The 17,598-nt window shown below is 34.4% G+C and overlaps 1 protein-coding gene, 1 long non-coding RNA gene and 1 pseudogene across 2 annotated transcripts; all 3 read right to left on the bottom strand.

Annotated features, from left to right (window-relative positions):
• LOC18788940 lies at window positions 1,457–2,456 on the bottom strand. The gene is made up of 3 exons (XR_002270955.1): window positions 2,277–2,456; window positions 1,826–1,876; window positions 1,457–1,672 (listed from the first exon to the last, which is right to left on the bottom strand). It is a non-coding gene; the product is annotated as an uncharacterized LOC18788940 (long non-coding RNA).
• On the bottom strand, window positions 9,672–12,090 carry LOC18792193 (WAT1-related protein At1g25270). Its single transcript, XM_020558428.1, has 7 exons — window positions 11,894–12,090; window positions 11,554–11,616; window positions 11,177–11,293; window positions 10,830–11,085; window positions 10,534–10,692; window positions 10,049–10,200; window positions 9,672–9,882 (listed from the first exon to the last, which is right to left on the bottom strand). The coding sequence occupies exons 1-7, from the start codon at window positions 12,082–12,084 to the stop codon at window positions 9,672–9,674; spliced, it is 1,149 nt and encodes a 382-aa protein (XP_020414017.1). The 5' UTR covers window positions 12,085–12,090.
• On the bottom strand, window positions 13,428–16,870 carry LOC18792596 (annotated as a pseudogene).

Below are 17,598 nucleotides of genomic sequence, written 5' to 3'. Positions count from 1 at the left end.
TTGCTTGTGCTTTTTTTTTCTTTTTCTTTTTTTGCATGGGCCTACTGAAAAAGTTTTTTTTAGAAAAAAATGTCAAAGCAAATGAAACAAACTAGGATTGGAAAAAAAAAAAGTCAAAATCTATATTGTGGTACGATATTTTCCATTATTTTTCTAATACACTGTAACCGAACAACATTTTCTTTTTCGGCCCATGTTTGATGGTGAAAGTTTTTCTCTCCACCTCATGGTTTAATGTTCACATTCTAATTGCAAACCCATACTCTCTTCAAATGAAGAAAAGTTGAAGGAGAAGGCAATGCATTATGAGTTGTCTTTTTGTTGTAGGAAGATATAAAGATTTCAAAGAGATGAACTCTCATTCCACTACTAACAATATTAATATTGTCTCAAATTTAATTACATACATAGTTCGACATGTATGAGATTTTATATAAAAGGTATTGATTCTATTAGTATTGGAACAATTCATTATGTGTATTTATTTTATTTGTCAACTTTCTGATGTGAAACTTCATATTCTTCAAGATTCCCCATCACATATACCATTCTTTAATACGCCACAAATGCACCAATTCCACATTGGTAGTTTTTTTGTTATTTTTTTCAATTCAGGGTTTCAAATTTGGTGTTTGTTTGATTCATCTTCAATCAAGTATAGTCAATTATCCAACTCTAATGCAAAGATTTTAGAGAAACAAACTCCCAACCTACATGATCTGATATATGTGAACTTTACCATTTATTATATATTGTATTTTATCCGTCAAGCTTTTGATGTGAGAATTCGTATTCTTCATTAGTGGTAAGTTAATTTTGACTCTTCAAAACATTTAATTTTACTTTACAAACACAAAACTTACATTGAAAATGTTAAAAACATACACTTTTATTTTTTAGGTCATAAATATATAGGCATTCTTCACATGTTTTTATATTTTTCATTCTTTTTTATACATTAATTGAATTAGCTAGTAAGTTGTGACCTAAATTATTACAATAGCAAATAAACATTTCAAATTGTCATATAGATCAACAAACTTTAATTTAAAGAGTTTAGTTTGCTAGCTAGTAAAATACAAAACAAGAAAAGTACGAATAAAATATATATATATATATTTTATTTAGTAAAATTTTAGCAAAATACAATTAAAAAGTTCGGTCACTATATAATATTCTAATATAATTTGTTTAAAATTTTTAATATATATTATTTTTAATCAATAATATATAAAAAATAAGTGAATTTTATTTGTATTATTCAAAATTTTGTAAAAAAAAGTGTATTAAAGGTGAAAAACAAATGTACGTGTGTATTGTATATTTTCTTTTTAAAAAATTATATATTTTATTGAATCTTTAAGACATAGATGAAAAATAAAAAGTATTATTAAAAAATATATATATATATATAATACGAATATTAAATGAAAAAATACTAACTAACTATTGGAGATGCTCGAATTGGGCAAGCCCAAATGGATGAAGTTCATAACTACTATAAATGACATACTTTCTTTTAGTGCATAAGTCACTTCCATTATTTTATTTTATTTTTTAAAAAAAAGGAAGAGAAAAAGCTACATAAATTACATATTGTTTTCTATTATCTTTCTGATGTGCTCCCCAATTTTCTTTGGCTTTTACTGTAGGTTTCCCTCAACTTCAGAATCTGTACATACAATAAAACACAGAATTAGGCTTTCTGTTCATACCAAACGAAAAAAATTTCACAATAAAATAATAAAGCACTGAATCTGGCACTTGGGCAAAAGAAGCCTTAAAGTTCCAATGTGATAAGGTCGATGGAAGACTTGGGGTTTACCTGGACCGCACTTAATCTGGCACTTGCGATCACAGCGTTGATAAAGTCTCGCTGCATATTTACATAAATAACAAAACAAATCAATCACTACATTACATACAAATACAAATACAAATACAAATGAACCAAAACATTATGTTTTCCCTTCAATCTAAATTCCCTAAATTAAATGATAAATCTATCATGAAAAACAATCTAGTTTTTCTCTCTCTCTCTCTCTCTCTCTCTCTCTCTCTCTCTCTCTCTCTCTCTCCTATCTAACATTCAAGATGTTCAAAATTCGAATCCACTCTACTCAGTATAACATATGTGAATTAGACCAGTTGGTCAAGACAGTGAGTCTATACGCTGGCATCCAAGTTCGAGTTCCGCTTCCGGTCAGTGATATCAACAAACAAATCTATGAATATGCTAGGAATTGTTTATAAATTAGAAATTAGAAATTACATACTGTTGCTTTGAACACAGCCAGTGTTGCAAGCATCATAGCAGTCAACTCCAGCATCAGCAGAATCTACCACCTTCTCCATACAAGAAAACACCGCACACAGAACCAACAGAGCAACTGCCATCTTCTTCACCGTCGACATTTTTCTTCTTCTTCTTCTTCTTCTGCTCTGAATGGTTTCCTTTTATGGACACCGCATTTGGAAACTGCCCATGATTATGCACTGGAACTACGAAAGCGCCACTAATTTAACACAACGGGTCCCATTGTTCTTTAATACAGAGTTGCCCATTTTGACCGTGCATGGGTTTGCTTAGATTAGATCTATGTGTGTACACCTGTGTTGGAGGTTGACACGTTACATATGCTGTGGAGGTGGTAGCCTTATAAGTTAAATTAACTCAAAAATAAATAAATAAATGACATTAACAAAATGGGTGGCTGCTAGTGCAGCAGGAGTGGGGTGGGTGGGGGGAGGAGGAGGAGAGTGTTTGGACATATATGTTTTCGCTCATGGGCCTAAAAAAAAAGGGCCTTCCAAGATTGTGGCAATTGAAAAAAGGGCAAATACTAATGCACTTAAAGAGGACGTCCAAGCACACACACGAGGCCTAAACAACAAAAGAAGCCGAGCTCTTCTAAACAAAAAAGAAAGTTTGCCTCAACGAGGGGGCAAACAAAAAGGAAGTTTGCTCAGTGCGCGTGTTATGAAAGAAACTAGCTCGACAACAAAAAGAGATTAGAGAGCAAGAGTCAGACCGAGGAATTGTTTGCCTCACTGAGAGAGCAAGAGTCAGACCGAACATGAGGTTAGAGATGCACCGCCCAAGCTATCAGAAAGCAGCTGAATGTCACCTTTCCACCATCTAGATTGGTCAATCACAAGTGAAAGTGTAAGATACAAACTATGAGGGTTGATGTGACGGATGTCAGAGCACAACTAGGATTTTTGTCTCGACCGGAGAAATACAAAGTCTATAAATTGAAGAAAATTCCATGAAACAAAGCTCTAATACCAATCAAATAAATCAAGCCCAACTGAGGCCAATAATTTGTTCCAATCTCGGCTACAATCGCTTGAAAAGAAGTCAACATTATAGCGCAGAGCACCATTCATTGGCTCAATTGTAGCCACACGACCACTTGTGACTGTAGTACTGGCACGCCACACACACACTCAAAAGGACGTCTTTATTACTAAGTGTGCTCGAATTGCTTGATTATTTTATTATGAAATAATTAACCACATGTCCGAATAGATACAGAGGTCAAGAGAGAGAGAGAGAGATGATAGGTTGCTGAGCTAGGTTGTGCCAAGGGGTGGGGTTGGGATCGGTGGGTGGAGGAGGAAGAGTAGGGCTGGTTATAATGTTATTTTATTCTTAATTATTTTTTATTTTGTTTGTATGCATTTAATTTTGGCAATGTTTGGTTAATGAGAAATGAGGATTGGGAATGGAAAATCAATTACTTTCTCATTTTTGATTGCTTGACATATGGGGAAGTAGGGGGAAAATGACACCCTCCTCCCAACTTGAGTTTTGTTTTCCCTCATCATGGGAAAGTTTGAGAAAATGCATCAATATTAAATGCACAATTTTTATGATCATTTTGTTCCCATTAACAATTTAGAATTACAATATATCATTGAATGCATTCTTTTTTTATTTAATTTAATAAGGGTATAATTAGAAAATTATACAAACTTTGTTTTCCATTCCTACTTAAAACAAATATGGGAAATGAATCTTCCATTTCTCATTTCTTGGGAAAGTGATTTCCCCTCAAATCTGTTCCGTAAACCAAACGGGGCCTCGAGTCTTCCGAAACAACTAGAAAGATATTTATTTAATCAGAAAGAAATCATTACAGATTTAGAAAGACATATCCATAAGTTTCCATAACTCAATCATATGTATGACGGAATCATAAAATTTTTTACCCCTTTAAACATTGTCTCTGCAAAGACACCCCTAGAGATCCCAATATTCCAAACATCATATAAAATATTTTAAACGTGACAGTTGAAAGAAATTTAGAAAATCAAATATAAGGTTGATTTGGCAATAACGAAAAGATTACTAGCAATTCAGACTGCTCTCACTAAAAAAAAACATATATAATTACAACGATCTCATAACAAAAAAGAAAATTCACATGTTCTTCTTAGGTTTTCATTACATGTTTTGAAGGACTTCACTTCTATCTCCATACCTACCCTGTTTTCCCTCTTTCTATTTCATTTGTTAACTTCATCAAATAATTCATAATCTAAGTATTGTTCGTTTATAACAGGAGATATAGGCATTAGCTGCCTTCCCCGAACGCAGCAGCACTTTGGGTTAAAGTCTCTATATCCAAGTCCAAATAACTGCACATATATTTCTCTGAATGCCAAGCAATCGAACCCTTCTAGCTAGTTCAAAAATTACCAAGCAGAGGCGACTGGCAAATGAATCCATGTGTAGCTTGTGTTTGATGTAGTTTTTAACCTCGTGAGGTCGTACTGTGAATGGGCATAGGAGTTGTTGAAACAATTTCGATGGTTTGAGCCTCTGAAGGTCGGGGGGTTTCCATTGGTTCTACTCGAGTCATCTTCCTCATTTCGATGCTCTTACCCCAAATCACCAGGTACAACCCACATATGATTAGAAATCCTCCTAGAAAGCTGTAATTCCCAAAACAAAAGAACAACATTTTACTGATTAAAATTAGCTGTTAGTAAAGGTAAGGTCAATTCCATGTGTTAATAAACACCGAAGAAACATGAATCGGAATAATTCTAATACTCAAAGTGATAAGCAAACATGCTATTAGTTGAATAAAATAAAATCAAAAGAATAGAAAATGCACCTTCCCAGATACAACTTCTCTCCCAGCAACAAAGAGCAAAATATGGCAACGAGTACAAGCAGGACAGGACTAAAACTTGCTACAAACAATGGCCCTCGCATGTTTACACACCATGTCGTCATGAACACAACAACTCCAGAACCCAATATTCCCTACATCACACAACAAAATTAAACATTCAAATGATGGCAATCAGCTGCATGAACAACTTGCAGAGAGAGTAAAAAAAAGTATTAAAATTCCTAAGTCAGAATCAAACGAAAATAAATGCTGTTTGTATTTAAATGTAGTAAACTTAATTATTTATAAAAGCTTTGCACTGTAGCATGATTTTCAAACCTCATGGGAATGCAGCAAAAACAACGATTTGTAATTAAATTAAAAAATGATTTTTTAAAATTTATTATACGTACAGCATAAAAAACTCCAATAAGTCTAATATTCCATCCCAACTTCCATTGGCTCCAATCCCTCTCCGTGCTAAGAGCATAAACCACACATTGAACTGTTCCCATGACGGATATCAAAGCTGTGTTTGACAGGGGGCATGGGTAGGTCTTACTCAATTTGCCCTGCATTTATAAGCAAGTAATTAATTTGACTAATTTAATTAAGAAAATACTTGTAGATAATATGCATATATAGAAAGAATCAGATTTCTTATATGAAATCTTAAATCGATGTCCATTCAAATCCCAAGAGTTAAAACCTTCAATCCAAGCTCATAGGGTGATTCTACTCTCTATAAGTTTTCCTTCTTAGTGTCAGCTATCCGAGAGGCGATAAAATGTACAACTTTTTCTATAATATATCGCTGAGGTCGATTTTTTTTTTTTTTTTTTCCTTCTTCTTTTTTCTTTTCTTTTTAAGAATGAACTCGGTATAAACAGGTCAAATCAGAAACTATCTAACCATTTGATTATTATCGTGAACACAAAAGGTCCGTCATCTAAGACACAAACCTGAATTATGAGCCAGGCTGAAGAGGACAAACAGCTTAGCAGAGCTAACACAGTGCCCAAGGCATAACCATTAGAGTGATGAGGGTTTGAAGATGAAGTGCTGCTTTGTGGCATGGCCAAGAGGCCAGTATGATGCCAGACGTTTATAGTGATGCCTTTGTAGAAAACGAAGAGCATCGCCCCTCCAATCCCCACCAATGTTCCGGCAAGTTTCGCGATCCCTTGGAGGCTTCTTAGCCCCAGCTTCTCCTGTCGAAAGCATACGGCCAGTATGAAGGTGAAGACAGGAATCAGATTCACTATCGCCACGGTAAATGTTGTTGGTATAAATACCATACTCTCCAGGTATAAATTTTGAGCCAGTGTCATCCTGCAATAATAGGGCACCTTATTGTTAAAGCAGCCTGGCATACTAACATTTCCCAAAATATATACTGTAATTAATAGGAACGAATTAAACTTACCCAAATAACGCACAGAGAAAAATTTGAGCTAGCACAGTCCAGGTCATTTTTGGTCTTTTGTTCCTGCACATAGATAGGTAATGAAAAATGATGAAAAAGATAGTGAAAATACAGCACCGCGGTCAAACAGACTACATCTAGCCTTGAAAAAAAATGCAGAACACAACCGATATAGGGAAGCGTCAGTCGCTAGGCATATTGCAAAAACTCTTTTAAATGCCAGGTAGAACTAGATTTAGAGAAAATGATAAATGAAAAAAAACAAAACAAAACAAAAAGAAGGAAAAAAGGAAAGCAAATGGTAGAGGCAAGAATTAACCTTTCAAATACAAGAGCAAGAGGTATCATAACGGCAGAGGCAAAGAGGACACGGTAGGCACTGAAGACTTTTAAACTCATCCCATCGTTTGCTATCAGTTTGAAAATTATATTCAATCCTGTACTTAGAAGATGACTCACAAACATTACCAACACTGGTTTCAGCTCATATAGCGCATTACAGATGCGCACGCACACCATCCTATTCCTTTATATCAATTAAAAATATGCAATATTGTTCTCAGAGAGAGAGAGAGACAAAAAATTTGTGAGTGTTTAAACAATTCTCAAATCTTTTGGTGTAATTTGAAATGGGATGTTCTGGCCAAATCGGCTGCAGATATTTGATCTCACACACACACACACATATATATATATATATATCATGAACCGCGTGAATCTACGGGTAGTTAGTACATTTGTCCTAAGTTAAATGAGATTTTATTACGAATTTGAACCGAGCAAGATCTTTTCTCAAGATTTAAGTTGTTTTTTTGGAGAGATTCTCAAGATTTAATTTGTAATTATGAATAGTTGTTCCCAAAATAAGAGATATTTTCGGATATAGTCACCAAAATAAGAGATTAATGGTATATCCACCATATAAAATTAAGTTCTCAAATATATTTTCAACTTTTAATTAATGGTACATCCTCCTTCTCCTTCTAATGCTTTACCAATTTTCTGATTCTTTTTCTTCTTTAACGTTTTTTCTTTAGTTAATTTTTTTTTTGGTTGCTCGCACTACACCAAATTGAAGCATTTATAACTTGATATTTACGTCATGCTTTTTGTGCGTGTCATTAATAACTAATATTTACGACATATGACAAAGCACACCTTAAAAAGATAGGCGTGCCGTTAATAACTAATTTTTACGGCATGAAAACAAGCCTTAAAACAAGTAATTTTTGTGTCTTTTAACGGCATGATTGTATATACGCCATGAATGCAAATTTTTATATATATTATGGCGTGAGACTGAGTATGTCGTAATTTGTAATTATTATTTTTTTTTTGCCGAAAACCCTCAATACATTTGCAATCCACTAAAAATATAAGAATTTTTTTAATTTCCCTCTTTTTATTTTTTCATTTAGACGTGAACGTTCTCATCACTTCTCTCTCCATCTTTCTCTCACAATTTCTGGATTCTCTTTCACAGTTAATCAAGAGCTCCAGTTCCTCATTCGCGAGAAGACTATTGTTGGAGCCCTATTGCTTCGAAGCTGAATTCTCAGTGACATTCCAAAAGTGTGATTCTCTAAAACCCTAACCCCCAATGCTTGATTATGAGTTTTCTTGTAGCTTTAGAGTTGATTTGGATTCTAAATTTCCTTATCTTGATTTTATTGTGGTTATTTTTGTAGATTCTATGTGAATGTTTGATTTTATTTGATTGAATTTGGTTTCCAATTTGCATGTCTGATTTGATTTTATTGAATCTAGATTTTATGTGTATTTCTAATTTGATTTTGATTGAATTCAATCAAAATCGGCCTAGGTTAGGGTTTGTTGAGTTTTATAAAGTATAGAATTGGACTTCGACGTAGGATTAGTTATGGGTATATGATTACTATGATTAGAGCTCTGTAGTATGACACACTTAATTGACAACATTAGTTGACAATCTGATGTGGCAGTTGATGTGGGTATGCCACCTCAATTATAGGTAGATGTGAAAATATAAATGAACATAGAGAAAATAGACACTACAAAAAAAAGTGGCAACAGTCACCATAATTTGGTGACTAAAGCCTTTAGTCACCTCAGCATTAGTCACCAAATGTGACTATTACCACTCTTTTTTTCTTTTTCTTTTTTGGTAGTGAGAGTGGTGAATTTAACTAAAAATTAAATTCAGTATATAATAATTTAGAAAAAGAAAGAATTTAGATTGCCATATTAGATTTAACCTCATTTGTTGACAGTGGACTAATCCAAAGGTGTGGAACTTGTGTCAAAATTTTTGTAAAAAATAAAGTGCCACCAATTCGTCCCCATTTATTCTCTAAAAACATTGTGGATATTTATTGATACTATTCCCTAAGTGGGGAAAATAAATCATGTTGTCCACTACCGTAGTATTCTATAATTTATTCTCCTATTGCGGATTGTGCATGTCAATATGCTTGCCAAGGAAAGGGAGATTTTAACACAAGACTTCATATGCACAGATAACTGCTCTTAACTACTTAAGTTAAGTTCCTTGATAATTTCTCAGATAAAGATGCATATGTTTGAGTTTTAAACTTCTCATGGGATCTAACAAAAACTCCAAATGGGTGATAGTTGGGCGAAATTCAGAAATGGTCTATATGGTTTATCCTACAAGTCAATGTATGTCTTAACTTAAGACTTTTTTTTTTCCCTAAGAGACAAGTGGCCACATAAACTGTGTCTAATTACTTGGTGGCCACTGGATGGTCTGTAGCCAATGTTATTTTGTAGACACAAATGTATAGTATCCGTGGCTATTAAGTAACAAAAAGCCCACCATTTTCATGCACTGGCCTTCTGATATGTGGCTTTTGCTTCATTTTTCTAGTAGTGTCATGTGGTTTTAATTTTGTTAAAACAATACCACTGATTTTTGTTTGTTACCAATTAGTCAAATCTCAAAATATGTTGAGAATGTACACTGAAAAAAATTAGAATTTGAAGTTGATAACATATACATGAAGGGGTAGAAAGCGGTCTCAAGTTCAAAAATTAGATTATAAGACATGGCCGACATGGCCAAGCTTTAGACCTGCACAATACATATATTTCTTCATTCTGTAGTTTAAAACGAGACTTGACTAAGGCTTCACGTCCTCCTTTCTGCTCTCAACCATTTCCTTCTCAGAATTCACATCTTCCCCAACAGATGTAACAACTAGGATTCGTTGAGAATTGGATTCATATTTGAGACTTGTTTGGGATTCTAATTGAGTCATCTGCAGCAATTCCTTACTCTTACCCCACAATACCTCGTATAATCCACTCACAATCATCAGTCCTCCCAGTATGCTGACATTTGCAGATACAACAAGCATAAATATTTAGCTTTTGGTAAATGAAAACTGAGTTAACTACAGAAGAGGAGAAGCATTTAAGAAAAGCCGAAAGGTAAAGATATATTCAAAATCTCCAAGGCAACAGATCAACAACCAAGAAAATAATAGATATGTCATACCTTCCAAGGTGCAACTTTTCATCCAGCAACAAAGACCCTGCAAGTGCAACCATCACAAGCAAGAGAGGCTGAAAAACTGCAACCAACAATGGCCCTCCCTTCTTTACAACCCATGCAATTAGGGTCACAGCGAGTCCTGAGTTAAGAACTCCCTAAACAAAATTTCAAATAGAAATAGAATCTGAGAGGCTTACAACTGAAATAATTGATTATCTTTAGTGTGTCGTGCAATGAACTCATGTTAAATCAATCATATAAATGATATTCTAGATTATTATGGGATTGTAAGAACATGTGAACGGGTGTTAACGAATCCATCCAAATGATAGCATGCGTACCATCATTAGTACAACATGCTGGGTTTCTAGTTCAAGTAACATGTTATCGTCCAGGTAGATTCGTAATACCATGTCGGCATGCTGCCAAAGAAAAGTTTCTGGCATTGACCCAAAAAATTTGTCAAACTGCTAGTTTTCAGTATTTACCGAATAAGAAAGTGCAAGTAGTCTAATATCCCAGCCCAACTTCCACTGGTTCCAATCCCTCTCCACGCAGAGGGCAAACACTACGGATTGAATTGATCCCATCAGGGACATTAGAGCCGTAGTTGAGTAAGGGTAAGGGAATCTCTTGTTTAGTTTTCCCTGCACTGATATATTGAAATAAATACATAACCAACAAATAATTTAGAGAAATAAAAACACTCAAGTAAATTATGATAAAGCAGTTAATTTTTATTTAAAAAATATATATATTAAAAAAATATAATAAAAAAACTAACCTGAATTATCAACCAAATAGCATAGGACACACAGCTACCCAAAGAAACCATGGAGCCCAACAAAAGACTTCCAGAACTTTTGTGTGATATTGATGCCTCATGGCTATTTGGCTGGCTGTGAAGATCAAAATGTGTAGACCATATGTTAATCTCTATGCCTTTGTAGAAGGTGAAGAGCATAGCCCCTCCTATCCCCATAACTGTTCCCACAACTTTTGCTTTCCCTGCATTTGTGTCTATGGCCAACTTCTCCATTCTGAAACATGAAATTTATAAATTTAAGCACAGTGAACATTAATTAAATTTTATGCAGATCATATATAAACGGCGCCCTGCAAGGACATTACCTGAAAAATATGGCCAGAATAAAAGTAATGGCAGGGACAAGATTATACATGGCCACTGCATATGTTGCTGATGTTAAGGCTATGCTCTCGATATATAAATTTTGAGACAGTGAACCCCTGAAATAAATAGTGTGTGCTTAATTACTGGAGATATGAATCCCACAAAAATTTCTTGTGACTTGGTTTCAATTTAAAATGTAAAAAATTAATTAACTTTGAGACAACATGATCACTGTTAAAAGATGTTTTTTGCAGTGAAGACATTTGTATCATATAAGAATGATGAATTAAACTGCAAAACCAAAAGTACTTAGAGTGGTCATGATCGAAGATTTAAATAATTTGCACTAAAGACAAGATGAAGAACACTTAATTACCCAAATAGCCCACAGAGAAAAGCTTGAAACAGTACCATCCATGTAAGTTTTGTTCTGCTGTCCCTGTAAATTGAGACTAATTATATATTAATTGCCATGTGTAATGAGATAAGCCCACAATTTATGCATCACTACTATTTGAATACAATCAAGCCTTTCAAAAGGCTTTTTTTAACCGCAAAATGTCCCTAAGGTTAACGAAAGTACTACAAAATTTGTACGCTAAAAATTTACCACTACAGATATCGCAAGGGCTTATAACTCAAATGAATAAGAGCATTTAATTTACATCATACGGGACAAATGCAAGAGATAAAGACAGAGGCAGCAATATTATAACCTTTCAAATCCGAGAGCCAAGGGAAGCATAAAAGCAGCAGCAAACATCATACGGTAGGCAATAAGAATCGTAAAATTCATGCCATCTTCAGCCACTAGTTTGTACAAGATATTCATCCCCGCAAACAAAATCTGAACCAGCACCATTACCATCACTGGCTTCATCCCATCTGCCACTTTATAGTTCTGCATTTTTTCCATCAAATTGATGACACTATTTGCCATCAATATTTTGATTGTCGAGTTGAGAGAGGTAAGAAAGAACGATGGCTTTTGCTGTATTTATAGTGTTTTTAGGGTTTAGGGCGGGTCTAAAAACTAATGAATTAGGAGGATCAACTAATTCACATGCTCTGCTCTCAAGTGTGTTGTGATTTCTTTGTTTACTATTTATTTATTTTATTTTATTTGTTTTATTTTTGACGTTGTTATAGGATATACCAGTCGAACCACTCACAACCTGAGCCCCGCTGGCGATTGCATCCAGGATTTTAATTGGGATCTCTTGTGATTTATGATTTGTGGCCCAATCAGGATTTTAATTTGCTTTTCAGGTACTGGCACTTTCTGCTTGAGATATTTTGCCTCACACGTTGAGATCAACAAAAGTTGAGTCATTTAACACCTTTTAAGTTTCAAAAATTACACGAACGTGTTCAAATTGTTTTCACAAAACTCATTTTCGTTGATTGCATGTGCAAAATTTGATGGTTTCAATAAAAATAAAAAAATGTGTGAACATAACAAAATCAACCTCAATGAATATATGTGCAATTTAATCTCAAAGACTAACTTTGTCATTTGAAATTTTTTTTTAAAATAAAATTATCAACACCACCAGACTCTGTCAAAATAATTGACAGCCTCCCAACAGTTTATAAAGAGGCAATCAAACTCTGTCAGATTCGAATGAAGCAACACCACCAGACAGACATATTGACATTGAGCAGGTTGACTCCCATTTATTTAGGATCATGTTTTTTGTACCGTTTTAAATTGCTTCAGTTGTGCCTAGTATTTAGGATTTCATTTATTTATTATGTACAAGTCAATTGAAAAACCAAGCCTTTCGAAAATCATCGATATATATTCTAATCATCGGTATATATTCTCCTCACACTTGCAATTAATAATAAAGGCTGATGTTTTGATGTTTTGGGTTCTAGTTTTTCCATGTACTGCGTTGTTTCCTTTGGTGCCTAGTGGCTTAGGTGTTGCCTCCTTGCAGCACATTCTTTTTCTTGAATACACTTCCAAAGGCCAAAAAAGAATGGATGCCTTTCACACCCAAAAGAAATTTTTATAACAAAGAAAAGAAACGGATGCCTTGACATTGAAGACCTGAGAAATCGAAGAACGGATATCCAAGCCCTTTCGACAACAACTGAAAAAGGAGAGGGTAAGAAGACCGAGATTAATTTAGGGTATTATTAAACGAACTCTAAAATTAACTAAGTATACTATAATATTTAATTCAAAATTTATTAACTAAATACACCCTATTTAACTACCAAAAATACCCTTAATATACTCTATCACACAACACTAGCGTTCGTAGGAGCATTTGAGATGGAAAGTGCATTAGGCGCAACAATATTTGTATTGTTGTTGTCACCTCTTAACTGATCTTGAAACCTTATTGATGGTAGCAGTTGAGTCATCATCTTCATCTCTTTGTTTTTACCCCCACAGCACCATGTATAACCCACACACAATTAGCATTCCTCCTAATATGCTGTAAAGCATAAGCAAACACATATATACAGACGTTAGTAGTACTTTTTTTAAAAGGGACATTAAAACTACTCTAATTAATCTACGGGAGGGGATCCAAACTTGGAGAAAGGGATGCGAACTCGATGCAGCAGGACAGGCACACTGCCCTAGTCATATGATCTAACCCACATCGTTAGTATAACTAGATCTCATGTAATAGCTAGCTCATGTTCCTTATAACTTATAGACTTTCATGTTTTTTGCTCAGGATTATTTCCTCTATTATACAATTACCCAGAATAAGAAGACTGAAATAAAAATTTATATAATAATATTGTGGAGAAGGTTACTTGTGTGCCTTATATATTATGATAGGAGTTCTATATATGCACTCGTGAATGGATTTTTGACCTATATCCTAATTATAAGTCTAATTCTAACTTCATTTCCCCACCTCCATTCGAGATAACTCGCAACGGAGAGATCCAACTTTTGACTTATATCATGTATCTTTTAAGTCTAACTCATTTCCCCACCCTCTTTGTTCGGGCTAACTCCAACAGTTAAGACCGCGCCACTATAATAAAGAGACTGCCTATTTATATAAGTGAGTCGCGTCTATTAGAGTTGTGGAATCAAAATATTACACCCTTCATTGAATATGTAAACCAAAAGAATAGATAAACCATGTATACCTTCCGAGGTATAACTTTTCATGCAGCAACAAAGACCCAGAAAGGGCTACCAGCAAAAGGCAAAGTGGGTTAAAAATCGACACAAACAATGGGCCCCGCATCTGTACACACCATGCAATTACAGTAAATACAAGTCCGGTGGTCACGACCCCCTACATCACACAACACAAAGTACACACAATATTATATTAAACAATATTTAGTTGTTGCTAATGCCAAGAGGATGAATTGATAAATTAAATATAATTAATATGTAATTAACTTCCATATTAAAGATTTTTAATCTGAAATTAGATCATATACCGCATATACAGCAGTAAGAAGTTTGATGTCCCAACCCAACTTCCATTGGCTCCAATCCCTCCCCCTGCATAGTGCAAAAGCTACGGACTGAATTCATGCCATTAAAGACATCAGAGCGGTGTTTGAGTAATGGCATTGGCTAGGGTATGTCTTACTCATCTTTGCCTGTAAAACACTAACTTAACAAAACAACGGGATTAGATAGAACCATAATTTGATAAAACAAGAGTGCAAGAGCCCTTCACAAGGATACTATTAAGTTTCAGAGAAATGGGTCAATGATCTACTACTAGCAACATTGTCCCCAACTTAACCACATGCATATTTGGCAGGTGTGAAATTTTATACAAAAGTTATCAGTGCTAATAATAGTGGAAAGTTTCTGATGTGGGACTTCATATTCTTCAACAATCCCCTCACGTGGAACCACTCTATTTCAAGGTGGCCAGTCTTGTTGGTTTGTTGTAGTAGTACCATGAACTGGATCGGTTTCCCCAATTCAATCCGGTTTAGTATTGAATTTTGCAAAATTATATAATAATAAAACTACCAAAATTGGCCTAATCAGACAAGTTTAGAAGTTGGGCTACTTCCCCCGTCAATTGTGTGATGCATTAATAACATTGTTTTAAGTTTAAGAAAAATGACACTTGTCATGAGGATAATGAAAAAAGTTCAAAAAAGAAGACTACTAGCACTCCTCAACTTGAAATACCCTAAACCTTGAAATACCAACCAAATAGATGTTTATGTCAATTGAATCTCGAACACATATTTAGATAAAAAAATCAACTTAATCGACGATCCAGATTTTATTTTGCCAAACAGTCTCGCAAAAATGCATTATCCCTTCATATTAATTGAATACGTGGGAAACAAACCTGAAATACCAACCACAATGCAAAGGATGTGCTAGATCCGAGTGCCAATAAGGAGCCCAACAATTGACTGCCAGTGTTTCTATGTGATGACGCCACGTGGCTGTTTTGCTGGGTATATTTATGTAAAAGGTTGACATGTTTTGACCAGATGGCAATTTCTTTCCCTTTGTAAAACGTGAAGACCATTGTCCCTCCTATTCCCACAAGTGTCCCCACAACCTTTGCCCTCCCTGCATGCGTTCCAAGTGCCAACCTCTCCAACCTGCATTATTATTACCCACATAATTCAAATTATAGTCAAATTAAAACCGGAAAAGTGATTTTTTTTCTTCCTAAGTTACGAAGGGAAAAGGGTTTCTTTACACGCACCCTATCAAGGTACACGCACATTACCAATGTGTATGGGCTAGAAAAATTATTTTATTTTTAGGTATTAAAGTTCTATTCTATATAGAATTACCTGAAACATATTGCTATAACGAAGGTGATGGCTGGAACAAGTTTAGTGATGGCCGTAGCAGATGTCGTTGATGTTAAGGCTAAGCTCTGTACGTAAAAATTTTGTGATATTGTTGCCTTGAAATATATATACACTACAAAAAAAAGTACCAACAGTTATCATTTTGTTACTAATTTTAATAACTGTTGTGGAGGTTACTAAAGGCTTTAGTCATATTTTTTGACTTTTTTAGTGACTAAAAGAGTTTTCAGTCACATTTTTTGCTTATTTTAATGACTAATGCTTTTAGTAATCCTCACAACAGTCGACTAGAGCAACTTTAACATTAAATTTTGTCATTTCATGTCTGCGTGGTAATTTTGTGATATTGTTGCCTTGAAATATATATATATATATTATATGTTAGAAATAAAATTGAACTTGTACACTTTTTTTACAGCTAAATTAAAGTGCATCAAAACTCATCGAATTGAATTATGAGAAATGCTTTTCACAAAGCTTGGTTTTTAGTAATTTGGACCACACTTACCCCAATAATCCGGAGATAAAAGCTTGAAATAGTATAACTAATGTAAGTTTCGGCCTGCTCTTCCTATGGATTATGAAATAACCATGAGTGATGGGTCAAAGGATGGCCTTCAACTTGGGTATATAAATTAAATGCAAAAAGAAAAAGAACTTTAACTTGGAAGAAATTAAATTAAATTAATGAACCATTCAATTATAAGAGCAACAGGAACCATAAGGGCCGCAGAAAACATGTTCTTATAGACAACAAGGACAGTCAAATTCATTCCAACTTCTGTTGCCATCTTGTAAAATATATTCATCCCTGTATATGCCGCCTGAACCAGCAACATCATCATCACTGGCTTCAACCCCTCTACTAGGCTACTGCTACAGAAAATGTGCTTCTCTCTCATTATCTCTGCCACAGAGAGAGAGAGAGAGAGAGAGAGAGAGAGAGAGAGGTTTTAATAATTTGTTTGGGGTAGTGAGAAGCAGCTAGCTATGTTGTGTTAGTCTTATAAGCATTTACATTTTATTTCTTGGTTTCAGAAACAGAAAAGACAGAAAAGCATTTACATATTATTTCTTGGTCTTACGTTAATTATCTCGCGATTTCGACACACCTGTAGGTTTGAGAGACCATGCAACTCAACTCCTTCCCACTAGATTTACATGTGTAGGGTGCTGATGGTCATAATTAACAAATTCAGCGGTTGTTACTTCTGGTAACAATTCTCTGGTTTTTAGTGGGAGGTTTAGGGCTAGTTGAGTAATGTTTTCGGAGAATGTTTTCTTATAATATTTTCAGAGAATGAAAATATGCATTTTATAAAAAAAATAAAAACAATGAAAACGTGTTTGGTAGTACAATTTGAAATAATAATATGTGAGTTACTTTTATGAAAACATATCCCATGAGAATGAAAACAACTTTTTTCTATTTTCTACAAGTACATGTGAACTTGTTTTCATTTTTTAAAAATATTCTCAATGTTTTTTGTTTTTGGGCCACCGAAAGTGTTTTTGCCTCATTTTTGTTCTTTGAAAATGAAAACAACCCCTTAAAACATTACCGAACGGGCCCTTAAAGCTTCCCATGGATTCTTGTTGTGAAGGGAACATTTTGCCAATTTCTTCATTT

The sequence above is a fragment of the Prunus persica genome, chromosome G1 (assembly GCF_000346465.2).
Source record: "Prunus persica cultivar Lovell chromosome G1, Prunus_persica_NCBIv2, whole genome shotgun sequence".
NCBI lineage: Eukaryota > Viridiplantae > Streptophyta > Magnoliopsida > Rosales > Rosaceae > Prunus > Prunus persica.
Note: the sequence above shows the minus strand (reverse complement) of the source record. Positions and strands in the feature narration are given on the sequence as shown.

Excerpts from the sequence above, each read along its gene's own strand:
- LOC18792193 (XM_020558428.1), bottom strand. The coding sequence starts at position 12,084 with ATGCAGAACTATAAAGTGGCAGATGGGATGAAGCCAGTGATGGTAATG. Across the intron at positions 11,617-11,893 it reads TTGGCTCTCGGATTTGAAAG|GGACAGCAGAACAAAACTTA; the intron begins GTTATAATATTG and ends CTCAATTTACAG. Across the intron at positions 9,883-10,048 it reads GAAAAGTTGCACCTTGGAAG|CATACTGGGAGGACTGATGA; the intron begins GTATGACATATC and ends TGCAAATGTCAG.